At 40.4% G+C, this 17,725-nt stretch overlaps 2 protein-coding genes across 7 annotated transcripts in view; one reads left to right on the forward strand and one right to left on the reverse strand.

The window, feature by feature from the left end:
- The window catches only part of LOC137291609 (roundabout homolog 2-like), a 284,596-nt gene that overhangs the window by 143,064 nt on the left and 123,807 nt on the right, over positions 1–17,725 (reverse strand). For all 6 annotated transcript variants that reach the window (XM_067823018.1, XM_067823057.1, XM_067823051.1 and 3 more), the window contains exon 4: positions 14,613–14,810. The gene's annotated coding sequence lies outside the window, so the exon portion shown is untranslated. The remainder of the gene's footprint in view (positions 1–14,612; positions 14,811–17,725) is intronic.
- LOC137272735 (uncharacterized histidine-rich protein DDB_G0274557-like) lies at positions 3,154–3,636 on the forward strand. Its single transcript, XM_067805122.1, has one exon. It carries the CDS (start codon positions 3,154–3,156, stop codon positions 3,634–3,636), a length of 483 nt encoding a protein of 160 aa, XP_067661223.1.

Below are 17,725 nucleotides of genomic sequence, written 5' to 3' on the forward strand. Positions count from 1 at the left end.
GAAGTGAAGTGTTAGTTATATTGCTGTGGTAAAGTCTCGTGTACCCACAGATGGTGCCCAACCATTTTGAGCACTTTGGGGTTGCCCCTTTCGAAGTAAATGTAGGTACTCCATTGCTGTCCTCCTCCTCCTAGTCCTCATCATCACCATCATCATCATCAACACTGCCATAATTGTCATTGACACCACCATGACCATCGTCATGATGATTATCAGTATCATCATTGTCGTATTCATCATCATCACCATCATCATCACTGCCATCATTGTCACTGACACCACCACTGCCATCATAATGATTATCATTATCATCATTGTCGTCATCATCATTATCATCATCACTGCAATCATCATCATCACCACCATCACTGCCATCATCATCACGATTATTGCTATCATCATCATCATCATCATCATCACCATGCCACAGGCTCAAGACTTACAAGACTTCAACAACTGCTCTAGCTCCAGACAAAGACTGATTCAAACTGACACCAGTTCAGCCAGATGGAAACATGATCTCCACTACAGCAGCTGCATCCACATCCAGAACAACATCATCATCAACAGGACACTACAGAGAAACACCCTGCAGACAACCTCCAGCTCTCTATCTGGGATAGGCAGAGTAATTAATGAGTAACATCTTCCATCCGTTTACACCAAATTAAAAAACACCAAAGCAATTAGGCCCTGCAGTAGATTTTGACTTTATTGCGTCAATTGTACCAATTCTCCAAATCATTCTCATTTACTTCCTCGGACTCTTTGCACCTTTGCAATTTCTGAAGCTAAAGGTTGTTATTGGCAAAAAGTTGTTTTTTTATTGCCCTGCCTCCATGTGCACATCCGTTATAACTCCCATATGCTTTTCAGGTGTTTTCAAATAAATTCAGCCCAGCTTGCTGAAGCCTTGGCCAGATCCAGTGCATTTAATACTGACTGACTGACTTGTGCTGACTGTATCTGCCTTCTATCTGCCACCAGAGGACAGTGCTGACAACATTTCGCTCCCACCCTCATTGCCCTGTGGGAGACATTCTTGAACAGCACTGTCCTGGACACTGAGTGTGACTGGTGGTCTGGGTGGGGGAATATGATGTTCACTTGACACCTGTCCTTCTTGTGTCAAGTGCCATGTTGACACCTACCTGGGGGCTACCCTACAATGACAAATATCCCCTTCATAACACTATAAGGCTGGATATGTATTTTATTACAGCTATATCAATATCCCCCTTGCTCTTGGTATGTTTATAATTGCAATCAATTTGACCAATTTGCTTGAGCACTCTGCTACCCATGTGAACACCTCAATCTAAATCAGATAGGTGGAAGTTCAGCCAATATTAATGGTACTTTTTAAAGTAATTAAACACAAATATGTCACAAGCGGGGGATAGATTTATCAGCATTTTGAGATACAGGAGGTCTGATGACAGCAAGAGCTACTGTCGTAGCAGTGGAGAAGTTGCCCATGTAGAACCAGCAGGACAGCAACAACAACAAGTGTAGCATAACACCCAAAGTAAGCACCAGCTCCTGCACAAGTAACTCTGAGTAACAGAGGCATGGGAACAGCTGCAGCTGGAGTAACAGAAGCACAGCAACAGCTCTGGCACAAGTAACTGAAGCATAGCAACAGCTTCTGCACAAGTAACAGAAGCAAGACAACAGTTCCCTTTGGAGTAACAGAGGCATGGGAACAGCTCCTGCACAAGTAACAGAAGCATGGCAACAGTTACTTCTGAAGTAACAATGGCATGGGAACAGCTGCAGCTGGAATAACAGAAGCACAGCAACAGCTCCCATAGGAGTAACAGTTCTTACTGGAGTAACAGAAGAACAGCAACAGCTCCTGCTGGAGTAACAATTCTTACTGAAGAAACAGAAGCACAGCAGCAGCTCCCACAGGGGTAGTTCTTACTGTAGGAACAGAATCATGGAGTGACAGATCCTGTCATAGCAAACAAAGCTAAGTAATTGCTACATAGCAACAGCTCCCCAAGTCGACCTCAGCTTCATCACTGACCTAAGCCTGGAGTGCAGGAGTGACTGCAGCAGTGGCAACAGCAGAACTAATTGCAGCAGCATCTACAAGATACAGGATACTTCATCAACCAGTTCTTGTGGCATCAGTTTTTACCGAAGCTATATTCAGTTTGACGATGAATGCTTTGTGCATCAATATGATACTTCAACAATAAAACACTCCACAGTTGCCCATTGTCTCTTTCAAAAAGTGTATTTCAGAGCAACGGGGGCTTAACTCCCCCTGCAGATTCATCCCAAACATGATGACACTGTATCGTTATTGCATCAACCATATGAATTTCATGAGCCGTTCAGAAAAAAATTCATCCAAATTAGCACAATAAAGTCCGAGCCTTTTCACAAACACTGAAAAACATTTAAAAAGACGACAATAACAATTCCTTAGGCAGTCTTGGTAACAAGCATGTTGAATGTCCTAATTACCATGGCTACACCCAACGGGGTTCCCAGATCTTTTTACAATGTGAGCATTTGAGAACAACGTTCGAAAAACTGCCCCTCCAGTTGGGTGTGATAATGTGTAAGAAACAGCGTTAGTAATTATCCTCCCATACGACATTCTGTGTTCTGTAAACATGTGTGAAAGAAACAAGCACCATCCTGATTGACTATGTTCCACACATCATATGTGATTGTAGTCAGAACGCATACTGGGACTCGGGCACTCAACCGATGCAATTTTTTTCTGCAAGGAAAAGCTAGTGCAGGAATTACCCCTTATCTTGTGTATAAGTCTGCAAAAACTGCCATCCGATGTCGAACAACAGGCCATTATGGCCACCCAAGATTTTTAAGAGATGTTTTAGATGCTCGCTTTTTTACTTTGCTGATGCAGGGAGGAAAGCATGAGACGAATTCCTGTGTGGTTTTTCCGATTAGGTTGAAAAAAGTGTGTTTAGTGACAACATGAGACGATGAGGTTTTAATTACACATCGCTCCTGTGAGGTGTGATTCAGTGTTTCAAGTAATGAGGCATTCTGGTTCACGTGTCCCTATGTCTGTCCTGTCATCTAATCCACACAGAAACCACACCCACATCCACATCCAATAAGAAATCACATCTACACAGAAACCATGCTGACATCCACATGGAAACCATGTCCACATCTACACAGCAACCACACCCACATCCACATGGGAACCATGCCCACAAGGAAACCACACCCATACCTACATGGGAACCATGCCCACAAGGAAACCACACCCACATCCACATGGAAACCATGCCCACAAGGAAACCACACCCATACCTACATGGGAACCATGCCCACAAGGAAACCACACCCACATCCACATTGGAAACCATGCCCACAAGGAAACTACATCCACATCTACATGGGAACCATGCCCACAAGGAAACCACACCCACATCCACATGGGAACCATGCCCACAAGGAAACCACACCCACATCTACATGGGAACCATGCCCACAAGGAAACCACACCCACATCCACATGGAAACCATGCCCACAAGGAAACTACATCCACATCTACATGGGAACCATGCCCACAAGGAAACCACACCCACATCCACATGGGAACCATGCCCAAGGCCACGCTCATGCCCATGCCCACATGAACACACATGCCAACATCTACACGGGAAACACATCCACATCTATGCAGGAACCTCACCCACATCTGTACAGAAACCACACCAACAATCACATGTACACAGGAATCACACTCTCTTCTACAGAGAAACCACATTAACATCTGTATGGGAACCACAACCACACCCACATGTACACAGGAACCACAGTCTCTTCCACAAGTGAACCACACCCACATGTACACAGGTACCACACCCACACCCACATTTACACAAGAACCACACTCTCTTCTACATGGGAACCACACTCTCTTCTACATGGGAACCACACCAACCTCTACACAGGAACCACACCCACAATTACACAGGAACCACACCCACATCTACATGACAACCATACCAACATCTACAATGTACCCAACCAGCAGTAGTGATCCACACTCATACCACAACGATCACATCCACTAACATCTTCAAACATAACCACACCCACATCCAGTAATCATACCTTTACCTACCTCCACACACCTCCATCTACACCCATTCACCTACCAACCTCTTCACAATAAAAAGCAAAATCAGATGGATGGGTGGATGAGTGAGCTCTTGGGTGGGTAGTGAATGATTGCTGGAATATATGATTTCCTTGTTGGCAAACAGAGTGAGAGTGTTTGTTGTGCGTAGAGGTTGATTCGGAAGAGCTTCTGGGGTTTGTTTGGTGTGTAACAAAATGATCTTTAAAAGAGGGAATTAAGTCATCAGCTACTTGTACAAAAATGTTCATGTCTCACCTTGGCACTTATTCTACCTAATCTCTTGACATGAATAAGCAACATCCTTAACCATGTCTCACAAAGCCACCTGACAATGTTCGCCACACAGCCCACCCTCTGCAAGAATCTATCACATGGCTGGTAGCTCCTCTTCCATAAAGACAGACCCAATTACAAAAATAAGCCTGATGATATAAGAAAATAAACCATTCATCCGCATGGGATTGCTGGGCAAATATCTTGGGGGCAGTGTCTGCTAAAAGACAGGCGATAGTGTGGTGAAATTCTGAGGAAACAGCCTATTGTGGAGAGATACTGGTGTCAGCCTACATTGTCCTGGATGGCGAGACTGGTGCAAGTTGTTCCAATGGCTCTGTCAGACGTGGTGTACAACATGGCACCAGGATCCTTGTAGAGATCTATGTATGTTGTTCTAACGGCTCTGTCAGACACATACAACAAGTCATCAGGACCCCATGTTCTGGGTGTAAAGATCTATGTAAGTTGTTCTAACGTCTCTGTCTGACATGTGACGTACAACATGGCATCAGGACACTGTGTCCTGGAAGAGTGATCTATGTAAGTTGTTCTGATGAATCTGTCAGACACATGTACAACATGGCATCAGGACCCCGTGTTCTGGGTGTAAAGATCTATGTAAGTTGTTCTAACGTCTCTGTCTGACATGTGACGTACAACATGGCATCAGGACACTGTGTCCTGGAAGAGTGATCTATGTATGTTGTTCTGATGAATCTGTCAGACACATGTACAACATGGCATCAGGACCCCGTGTTCTGGGTGTAAACATCTATGTAAGTTTTCTCTGAGTGGCAGTCTAGAAGTTGGTAATATAGAGATGACTTCACTTTATGGATGATCAACGTCTGTATTTTAACAAGCACGAACAAGAACCTATACCAAACCATCGCAATTGTCAAAAAACAAAGAATTTCATCGTCCATAAAGTTGTGTCATGTCTATGTAACTTGTTCTAATCACTATGTCAGACATGTGCTGATGGTGTACCAGGACACTGCATAGATCCTCAAGGCAATACAAAGACGAATAGGATTCTTCTATTGCAAAGACAATCATGCTCTGACAGTAATATCTATGCTCCCACTTGGTACACAGTGAACGATGTTTTATTGCCAACTCAATCAATGTTGTGACACTGTTGATGATAGGTACTGCATACTGACATTTTACAATCTGACACATCAGAGTGAGTGAGTGAGTTAATACTTAACGTCACATCGGCAATATTTCAGCCATATCGTGACAATGACACATCAAAGAAAAGAGAGTGAGTGAGTGAGTTTAGTTTTACGCTGCACTCAGCAATATTCCAGCTATAAGGCTGCAGTCTATATAAGTAATTATACAGACTGATCCAGATGATCCAATGATCAACAGCATGAACATCAATGTAGATAATCAGCAAAGAGGATGCTAGTTTGACAGTTTTACATATTAAACACACCATTATTGAAATATAAAAAGTGGTTGCAGCGAGGGTGCATTCAGCAAATTGGAAACAATTACACCAGGGACATCAGGCTTACTGGACCCAAACTCAGACCACTGATGTGATCAGTTAACACTTTCACCACTCTATCACCCTGCTACAAAGCCTCATCAATCGTGGCACAAAACCCCAATGTCAGTCAATATTGCTGTTTGAGGGTCACATTATTGCCAGGACAATAAAAGCTGAGACATCAACTCAACATTTAACTTCATCCACAAACATTTTGTCGTTGAGATATACTAACATCAGACACCAATATTCTCACCTTCACATCCATAAACATGTGACAGCATTATTAAACCTGAAGAATGTTTACGACGCATCAATAATATACATGCCAGCAGTAATATTTATGCAATACTCACAGTTGGCCTCCAAAAATCTATATTATGTTTTCCTCACACGATCCTTATTTTGACAGGGGCTGTCTGTCCTCACACACCCCGACAAAAAAAAGAATGTACGTTAACTTGGCAAGAGCTAGAAAACAAAATATACAAGCCCCATAACCTTAGTAGATGTGTGCAAATATGGCGGAAACAAGGCGGTATACGAATGAATGTTATACTAGATCGTTATCTCTTGATAAATATTTCATGAATTCAAACTGAAGCCACGTGAGTAATACTCACTCCTCACCACAGATTGTGCATCAGCAATACTCAAATCTTGGTGCAAAAGTTAGCGTAATAATGTACACATGTTCGAGGCTATTAATGCGAAAAACTTGTAGGAAAGGAAATCTGTTACACAGGTATTGCAGCGGCCAATTTTACAAACATTTCTGACTTATAATGTATCCCGGCTGTTCCCTGCTCCGAATCACAGAAAAAACGGCACAATAAAAGAACCGGAAAACGCATGTCGGAATTCCATCTCCCTTGATAAGCCAGTCATAGCCGTGCACAAACAAAATATACACCAATGCAACAGAAAAACATACACCATGCAAAACGTTTCGGATAAATATTTGCATTTTGAAAATAAACATCTTTTATAGAGCCCGTCTCTGTTTAGTGCACTTGAAATGACAGTTTATATAATTTATACACTTTGTGATTTAACCCAGCCATATTGTTATCTTAAGAGAAAGGCCATGTTTATGTGTCGTTCTTGTTCTCAATGGAATGCTTCAGCATGAAAGTGTAGTTGACATGTTTAGATACAACTTAATATTATTTTAACATCAGCCGTTGACCATGAATTTAAAATATTTAAACTATGGCTCAGCTGTTTCACACCATCACACCATAAAAAATGGAGAGTTCCCCATTTCATGCTATAAATGAATTGTCAGTGATCCTTTTAATGAAAAACTTTCAATGTTTTTTTCAACCCTATACAAACCTCATGTTTCTCAAACAAATTTGTGAAAAGAATATTTGAAAAAATGCATCTCCTTGTCACATCCTAATTTTCGCACTAAAAATATTCTGAAATTTTGTTTCTGAACTTGACCCATGTACAAAACTCTAGGAGACATAAATGGTTTCCCAAAATCTTAAAATTTGATAAGAAAATTGGACTCACCTGAACGGTTCAAAAGACATGAATAGTATTTCACCCTGGAGGTAACGACCGAATATACACACACACTACCTTCACACACACATTTTCAACCTCAATGTGCTCCTTGGTTATGATTTCACGCATAGGTTAATACCGACCCAAAAACTGATTTTCTTCTAACAAAGGCCTATTTAAACCAACAAAACAAAATCAAAAAGCCATGGACACCTAACATTCCTTGAACTCATTTTGTGAATTCTCCATCCGGACATCAGTTTCATTTCAACTTCATCACTTGAGCTGTTGAACAATTTGAACGCTCTGATATTTCAATTAAACTCAAAAATTCATGAGAAAATGCCATTGTGAACACATGTGGCAATTTGGCTCGCTTCTCTTCCCGATTTGAGTGCATTGTCAGCCATGAGTCCTATACCACATGTTACTGTGACAGGATTTTGTGAAATGGAAGAAAACAAATGTAATACTCTACTTCTACGATCATCGTGATCTTGTTGTGACAAATACTAATCTAATAGGTCATCCCATTTGCCAAAGTTAAAAATGCTTCATCAAATTTCATGTAAATACCATTTGTCTCGTACGTTTATTAGATTAATGCAGTTTTTCAATTTCTTTCCAGGTTTGTATCATTTCCAGTTTTGCTTTGAACATAAGCATATCTCCGTATGTACCATGCATGCTATTTTGATGACTGACAAGAAATGTGGAGGTAAATTTAGAAAACACATGGACGTCAAAATTTTGTCTCCATAATTTACTTTGAGTATTTCCACAGGATGTGACACGTGTGCTAATGTCACAAAGTTCTAATACGTGACACGCACCTTTCTCCATTCTTCGATAATGATCAATTCTATTTGTAAATACGAAATGCAAATACCAGAGATATCTATATTATCTGCAGAACAGATACCACTGGATATAACAAGCATATTTGCGGTGGAACTTATGAATGGTTCACCGAAATTCAGTGACAGCACCAGATGTTCACGAAAATAATAATACCATACTTACAAAAAACCTAGTTATGATGAAAAAACTTCAAGGAACTCATACATCATGTGGAATCCAGACAGCAATACAGGTATGTCAACTCAGCAGATTAATTCTTGACAAGCACCTCAGCAGTGTGCCCCTTACACAACAAGAGTGAGTGAGTGAGTTGAACTTTATGCTGCACTCAGCAATATACCAGCTATATGGCGGTGGTATGTAATAATCAAGTCTATACCAGACAAGCCAATGATCAACAGTATGAGCATCAATCGGTGCAATTTGGAATCAATAACATGTGTCAACCAAGTCAGCGAGCCTGACCACTCGATCCCATCAGTCGCCTCTTATGACAAGCATAGTCATCTCTTTGAGCAAGTATGGGTTGCTGAAGGCCTCTTCTACCCCATGTCTTCAGAGGTCACAGCCCATTGAAATTAAAAACATGTCTCACATATGTGGCCATTACTAGACCCTTCTCAGCATCAGCACCTTAACTTTGATGGAGGCAAGATGTGGTTCAGTAGTTAGAGCATTAGCCTGCCATGACTTAGGTTCAGGTTTGACTCCCCACATGGGTATAATATGTGAATCCTACATGAAAGATTCCCCCGTGTAACAACCTTAGAACCTTGGTGAAAGTGTTGAAAGTCAATACTTACTCACTTATTTGTGTTGTTAAACTGTAACTGTCCACAAATATGGAAACACACCTGGACTCAGTCAGATATTCTTCAGAGAAGTAGAGGGGGGACAAACCTTGTTTTTCAAAAAGTTTTTTAATCAAAACTGACTTCAAATGATCTAAAAATGCAGAAAAATGGAAATTGTGGAAATATTATATGCTCTCTTTTCAAAGACAAGGTATCTACACCCAAAGATTTCCATGAAAGGAATATTTCTTTGTTGTTGTTTTTTGTAGGTTTTCTTTCTGACAAATTGAAATTCCAAATTAAGGCACAAGAAATTAATCCAAATCATTTTGGAAGCTTACATCTGAGTGAGTCGGTGAGTTTAGGTTTACAAAGCTATATGATAGTGGTCTGTAATAATCAAGTCTGCATCAGACAATCCAGTGATCAACCATGTCTGACCACCCAACCCCAATAGCCAACAAGCATGGGTTGCTGAAGATCAATTTTAACCCCCAATTTCACAGGTGATGAGTCATATGTGCAGACTTACATCAGTGTCTGTTGTTACACAGTAAACTTAATGAGCTGCAGATTCTCAACCTCTTCAAATTTCAAACAGCTTTAAAGGAGCAGTTTCCAAATTTCCCACTGCAGACATCAGAATGTCTAAGACAGCTTGACATTGTGGGCTCTGCTGCCTCACCTACCATCCAACTCAACAGTAAATGATTTCCCAAACCATTTCAAGCATGAAGATCAGTCCACACATGTACGTATAACAAAACACATAAATTTTCAAATCTTATCAAAGGTCCATTACCATGGTAATGGAGAATTTCCACAATATATAACTCTGAATTGATCCATCAAAGTGCTTTGTTAGAATTTCTACAAATGTTCAGTTGATATGATGGGATGGTTATACAATTCCACAGCCACAATGCCAGCAGGTGCAGCTAGTTAAACGAATAAAACCCAGCCGCACTTGGCTTCACCGTGAATGACATTAGTTTCAAGCAGATAAAAACAGATTTGTTTGAACTTGTGGCGGATCTTCAAGTGCACAATCTTTCTTCAAGAAAAGTCAAAATCATCCAGAAATAACAAGAAATCCATTCACTTGTCTTGAATATGGTAATGTACGGCCTTGATAAAACATCCCCGTTTCAACTATATCTAACTTTTTTCAACTTTATCCATTAAACTACTCCTCCCCAAGCTCAGTCTATAGAACTTCTCTGTGTGTCAAACACATACAACCACATAAAATGTTCGCATATAGTCAAATTTTGACAGTCACATTTCAAAATTGTTATGTATTGCATGGAAGTTTTTAATATGGTCCGAGATAAAAAGCAGAGTAAATTCCAATGTGTTATCAGCAGTAGTCCAACTGTAGTCTTTGGAGATACTCAACATCAGGCTATCCACGACCACGTACTTATGTGTAAACCTCTCCCCCTTCCACCGCATGTGCTTGGACTTCAAGGGATAGTGAGATGAGCAGTGTCTAATAACTTGAAGACAAACATCCCAAAATAATTATACCTTTCAACTTCAAACATTACCAAACATTCAAGACAAGAATTTTCAAAACTTGCCTCCGGACATTTAAAAAAAAAACATCTTGAAGAAAAACTTTATTGTAGTCACTTACAAACAGTTTTCGGTCCCTCGTAACAGATTTAACAGAACAAAAGCTCCTTCTGTGAGGACATTAGTATGACCAGAACTAACAGTTTTGAGCTCCTAGTCACAGAATAGACAGAAGAATGGGAAAGTTATTCAACACAACCACCTTCTGTGAGGTAAAGACATTAGTGTGACCACCACAGAAGAATGGGAAAGTTATTCCATATAAACTCCATCTGTCAGGACAGTAGTATGACCAGTACAAACAGTTTTGGATCCCTAGTAACAGAATCGACAGAAGAATGGGAAAGTTATTCCATATAAACTCCATCTGTCAGGACAGTAGTATGACCAGTACAAACAGTTTTGGATCCCTAGTAACAGAATCGACAGAAGAATGGTGAAAGTTATTCCATATAAACTCCATCTGTCAGGACAGTAGTATGACCAGTACAAACAGTTTTGGATCCCTAGTAACAGAATCGACAGAAGAATGGGAAAGTTATTCCATATAAACTCCATCTGTCAGGACAGTAGTATGACCAGTACAAACAGTTTTGGATCCCTAGTAACAGAATCGACAGACGAATGGTGAAAGTTATTCCATATAAACTCCATCTGTCAGGACAGTAGTATGACCAGTACAAACAGTTTTGGATCCCTAGTAACAGAATCGACAGAAGAATGGGAAAGTTATTCCATATAAACTCCATCTGTCAGGACAGTAGTATGACCAGTACAAACAGTTTTGGATCCCTAGTAACAGAATCGACAGAAGAATGGTGAAAGTTATTCCATATAAACTCCATCTGTCAGGACAGTAGTATGACCAGTACAAAACAGTTTTGGATCCCTAGTAACAGAATCGACAGAAGAATGGGAAAGTTATTCCATATAAACTCCATCTGTCAGGACAGTAGTATGACCAGTACAAAACAGTTTTGGATCCCTAGTAACAGAATCGACAGAAGAATGGGAAAGTTATTCCATATAAACTCCATCTGTCAGGACAGTAGTATGACCAGTACAAACAGTTTTGGATCCCTAGTAACAGAATAGACAGAAGAATGGGAAAGTTATTCCATATAAACTCCATCTGTCAGGACAGTAGTATGACCAGTACAAACAGTTTTGGATCCCTAGTAACAGAATCGACAGAAGAATGGGAAAGTTATTCCATATAAACTCCATCTGTCAGGACAGTAGTATGACCAGTACAAACAGTTTTGGATCCCTAGTAACAGAATCGACAGAAGAATGGGAAAGTTATTCCATATAAACTCCATCTGTCAGGACAGTAGTATGACCAGTACAAAACAGTTTTGGATCCCTAGTAACAGAATCGACAGAAGAATGGGAAAGTTATTCCATATAAACTCCATCTGTCAGGACAGTAGTATGACCAGTACAAACAGTTTTGGATCCCTAGTAACAGAATCGACAGACGAATGGTGAAAGTTATTCCATATAAACTCCATCTGTCAGGACAGTAGTATGACCAGTACAAACAGTTTTGGATCCCTAGTAACAGAATCGACAGAAGAATGGGAAAGTTATTCCATATAAACTCCATCTGTCAGGACAGTAGTATGACCAGTACAAACAGTTTTGGATCCCTAGTAACAGAATCGACAGAAGAATGGTGAAAGTTATTCCATATAAACTCCATCTGTCAGGACAGTAGTATGACCAGTACAAAACAGTTTTGGATCCCTAGTAACAGAATCGACAGAAGAATGGGAAAGTTATTCCATATAAACTCCATCTGTCAGGACAGTAGTATGACCAGTACAAAACAGTTTTGGATCCCTAGTAACAGAATCGACAGAAGAATGGGAAAGTTATTCCATATAAACTCCATCTGTCAGGACAGTAGTATGACCAGTACAAACAGTTTTGGATCCCTAGTAACAGAATAGACAGAAGAATGGGAAAGTTATTCCATATAAACTCCATCTGTCAGGACAGTAGTATGACCAGTACAAACAGTTTTGGATCCCTAGTAACAGAATCGACAGAAGAATGGGAAAGTTATTCCATATAAACTCCATCTGTCAGGACAGTAGTATGACCAGTACAAACAGTTTTGGATCCCTAGTAACAGAATCGACAGAAGAATGGGAAAGTTATTCCATATAAACTCCATCTGTCAGGACAGTAGTATGACCAGTACAAAACAGTTTTGGATCCCTAGTAACAGAATCGACAGAAGAATGGGAAAGTTATTCCATATAAACTCCATCTGTCAGGACAGTAGTATGACCAGTACAAACAGTTTTGGATCCCTAGTAACAGAATCGACAGAAGAATGGGAAAGTTATTCCATATAAACTCCATCTGTCAGGACAGTAGTATGACCAGTACAAACAGTTTTGGATCCCTAGTAACAGAATCGACAGAAGAATGGGAAAGTTATTCCATATAAACTCCATCTGTCAGGACAGTAGTATGACCAGTACAAACAGTTTTGGATCCCTAGTAACAGAATCGACAGACGAATGGTGAAAGTTATTCCATATAAACTCCATCTGTCAGGACAGTAGTATGACCAGTACAAACAGTTTTGGATCCCTAGTAACAGAATCGACAGACGAATGGTGAAAGTTATTCCATATAAACTCCATCTGTCAGGACAGTAGTATGACCAGTACAAACAGTTTTGGATCCCTAGTAACAGAATCGACAGAAGAATGGGAAAGTTATTCCATATAAACTCCATCTGTCAGGACAGTAGTATGACCAGTACAAACAGTTTTGGATCCCTAGTAACAGAATCGACAGAAGAATGGTGAAAGTTATTCCATATAAACTCCATCTGTCAGGACAGTAGTATGACCAGTACAAAACAGTTTTGGATCCCTAGTAACAGAATCGACAGAAGAATGGGAAAGTTATTCCATATAAACTCCATCTGTCAGGACAGTAGTATGACCAGTACAAAACAATTTTGGATCCCTAGTAACAGAATCGACAGAAGAATGGGAAAGTTATTCCATATAAACTCCATCTGTCAGGACAGTAGTATGACCAGTACAAACAGTTTTGGATCCCTAGTAACAGAATAGACAGAAGAATGGGAAAGTTATTCCATATAAACTCCATCTGTCAGGACAGTAGTATGACCAGTACAAACAGTTTTGGATCCCTAGTAACAGAATCGACAGAAGAATGGGAAAGTTATTCCATATAAACTCCATCTGTCAGGACAGTAGTATGACCAGTACAAACAGTTTTGGATCCCTAGTAACAGAATCGACAGAAGAATGGGAAAGTTATTCCATATAAACTCCATCTGTCAGGACAGTAGTATGACCAGTACAAAACAGTTTTGGATCCCTAGTAACAGAATCGACAGAAGAATGGGAAAGTTATTCCATATAAACTCCATCTGTCAGGACAGTAGTATGACCAGTACAAACAGTTTTGGATCCCTAGTAACAGAATCGACAGAAGAATGGGAAAGTTATTCCATATAAACTCCATCTGTCAGGACAGTAGTATGACCAGTACAAACAGTTTTGGATCCCTAGTAACAGAATCGACAGAAGAATGGTGAAAGTTATTCTAACCAAACTCCTTCTGTGACGCATTAGTAGGACAACTACAAATGCTTTGGGTCCCCAGTAACACAACTGACAAAAGAATGAGAAAATAACTCAACACAAACTCCTTCGGTGAGGCATCAGTATGACCATTCATTGCTAAAACTTGAAGATGAACTGAAGGGTGTAATTGCTGGCCCTGGTCTCCCTTCCCCACTGTGAACAACAACAAGGCTGTTTGTGTAGAAGATAAGATGATGAAGGGTCATTTTCATCATTTCATCGGTGTTCGTAAATCATGTTCATGATAAACCCTTGATAATTACAACAGACAACATCCCGTTTATGCATAAAGACCTACCTTAAACGTTGGACGGAAATGCTATAGGTAATTACTCCATGGTATTAAACACAGGTACCACACGCTAGACGTCTGTTTTGCTTCAAGCTATCCCACAAAGCAACTGTTTTCTTGCACGTGAGTCGGGGAGAACACACTTCCTCTCCCAGCGCTATTAGCTTCGGCAGGCTCGTTAAAAGTCAGCTGACCGAAGCAGAACTGCAAGGGAAGAACTTGGGTTACTTCCTTTACAACTGACAGAATTAGTATTTAGTTGCACACTTGGTTAGCGGTGAATACCTTCAACATTTCTGGAGAATTTCACTACAATATACCAGGTTAAATGGTTCGCCATTGATGTACTTACACAGTCTTACTTCCGTTCCTTGTTTCTGTGTCAGTTTGTCAATATCATCTGGCAGTGCAAATGAATGAGAATGTAATTGGGAATTAATTTTCAAAAGCTTTTCATAATGGAAGGCATTTATTTTCAGACTACTCTGTCCTGTCTTTATAATATTCACTAGTCATGGGATTACTGACATGTTTTCCCCAAAAATAACAAAGAAAAAGTGTATAATTTATGTTTAATAAATATTTAAATGAACTCAATTACAATTGACAAAACTGGTTAATAATGTAAAACCTCAGCCTTGACTCTCCATGATCTCTTCAGTGGACAGATGGGATGGAATTTGGCCCATATTCTGCGTGAAGTACAAAGGCTGACGCATGTTGCGTGCACCTTGGTGTATTTAGACCTCAATCAAAAACCCAGGAATTCTACCAGAGGGCCAATTTCACTCACCCCCAAACCAGGGCAGGCCAGGAGTGTTATCCCAGAGCAGTGGCTTTGAGCTTGGTACCATGTGTTGAACACAAGTTCATTATCCAACATACCGAGTGACAATATGCCTGAGTTCACAGAACTGTGTGTGGGATAAAGGTGGAACACCCCACTGGGAGCATCCCACTTTGGCACCAAGGGGTCAGGTTTCCATTTTTTCACCTCAGACTCTGCCATTTTTTCCCCCCTTATCAGCGGTAGAATCAAATGAAAATCTTTTCAAGAAATCCAAGACTATTATTCCAGTTGAATGTAACAACGGGTTATTTGGAGGAGTCTCAAATAGATTGGGTTTTCCAAGCTCTTTTTTTTCCCACCTTTGAAAATGGAATCTCCCATTGGCACCTCTTGAGGTACTAAATGTCTTTTTAATATTTGCCAGCCACAGCACTGGGACATATGGCTTAAATACATAACCTTGGGCCATAAATCATAATGTACATATTAACTCTTTCAGGGGTAGCACGGATTAATTCAAGATGTTAACTACATGCCTAGTATTCCCCGATTCATAGCACATTGTAAACTGAAATTAAATTAATTTTTACATAAACTTACCTCTTTCTTCCATGTTAATAAGATATAAATACAGGGATAAACCAATGACAATGAAAAACATAAGGTCCTCTGCCTTGTTTACCTGGAGAACAGGTGTAAAACAAAACCTATCACGAAGAGTGAATGAGTGAGTGAGATAGATGGATTACCACTGTTTTTAACAGTATTTCACTTAGATCAGGTTTGATGTGGAAGTAGCTGGAAGTGGTGTACCTCTGAAGATTCATGTTAGAATTGGCATTCAGTAACCCATGCTTTCGTAAGAGGCAACAAAAGGATTGGGCGTTCAGGATTATTGACTTGGTGGCCACATGTCACCATACCCAAATTCTTAGATGAATGCTCATGCTGTGATCACTGGATTGTCTGGTGCAGATTCAATTATTTACATACTGCTGCCAGCATTTTCACACTGCTGGTGTGAAACAACAATCTGAAGTGAAAGTCTAACCAGCTTATCTCCCTTGTGAGAGAGGAACCACGTGATGCGGAAAACCTACCATCATAGTCATTACATATCTGAGACGTAAACAACCCATGAAGGTCTGGGGGTAGGACAGGCCTTTAGCATCCCATGCTTGCTATAAAACGTGACTGTGCCAACAGGTTCAGATGGTCAGGCTCAATGACTTGGTCGAAACATCATCGCTTCACAACTGCGTTGATTGGTGCTCATGCTGTTGATCACTGTATTGTCTGGTCCAGACTCAATTAGGTACAGACAGCCGCCAAATAGCTGGAATGTAGCAGAGTGCAGCATAAAACTAAACTCACTGGCTCACTCACTCACTGAGACTTAAACCTACGATCATCAGTTTCTAGGAATTCCTAGCAAGTTGTGCCCATTTGATAAACAACCATCCTCCCACCTACAGTGCAAACTTCAACCACTTTCACACTCACTTACATATTTGTCCACATAACTGACATAGCACAGGTGAGGCATCATATCGCCTCTCATAAGCTAATCAACTTTGGATAACACCACACATTCAAAGGCAAGCCCTCTGTGGGCGAGGTCGGTTTGCAGTGCAAGGAATGTGGCTCTCAAAAATCACCTGGCGACACAGTGATCAGGAATTACAAGTAATGTTGGTCATGTGCTTGTTGACTGCTTGATAACACAGTGCTGTGAAATATGTGACATTGCAGTGTAAAAAAACCTAAGAGGTCAACAGCAAGTGTTGTGTAGATGAGATATATGCAGTTCTCAAACACATGAGCACGCTCCTGCGTGAAGGCAGGTCAGGGGCCACACATGGAATTTAATTTATTTAAAGTAGTCTTAAAGGGTCTTTAAAGACTAATAGAGAAGAGTGAGAGTTCATTTTGTCATACTGTAAAGTCAGCAAACAGAGTCAGTGGTTATCAAGTCCAAGTCAGGGCCAAATAATACAGTGGTTAATGTCATGAGCAACAAACCAAGGTGTCAGGATTTGCTGAGGTAATGAACTAAGTCACCATAAGGGGATTGGGGGTAGCCTAGTGTTAAAAGTGTTCCCTTGACACGCCAAAGACCTAGGTTCAATTCCCCACGTGTACAATGCGTGAAGCCAATTTCTGGTGTCCCTGGCGTTGATATTGCTAGAAAATTGTTAAAAGTGGCGCAAAAGCACACTCACTCACTCACGTAATCCATTACATTGCTTCATACTATCACAGGTGGCTTGGAACTACTTCTAACAAGAATGTCGGTAGGGAACAGACCAAACATACCAATGGTTGATCG

The sequence above is a fragment of the Haliotis asinina genome, chromosome 1 (assembly GCF_037392515.1).
Source record: "Haliotis asinina isolate JCU_RB_2024 chromosome 1, JCU_Hal_asi_v2, whole genome shotgun sequence".
NCBI lineage: Eukaryota > Metazoa > Mollusca > Gastropoda > Lepetellida > Haliotidae > Haliotis > Haliotis asinina.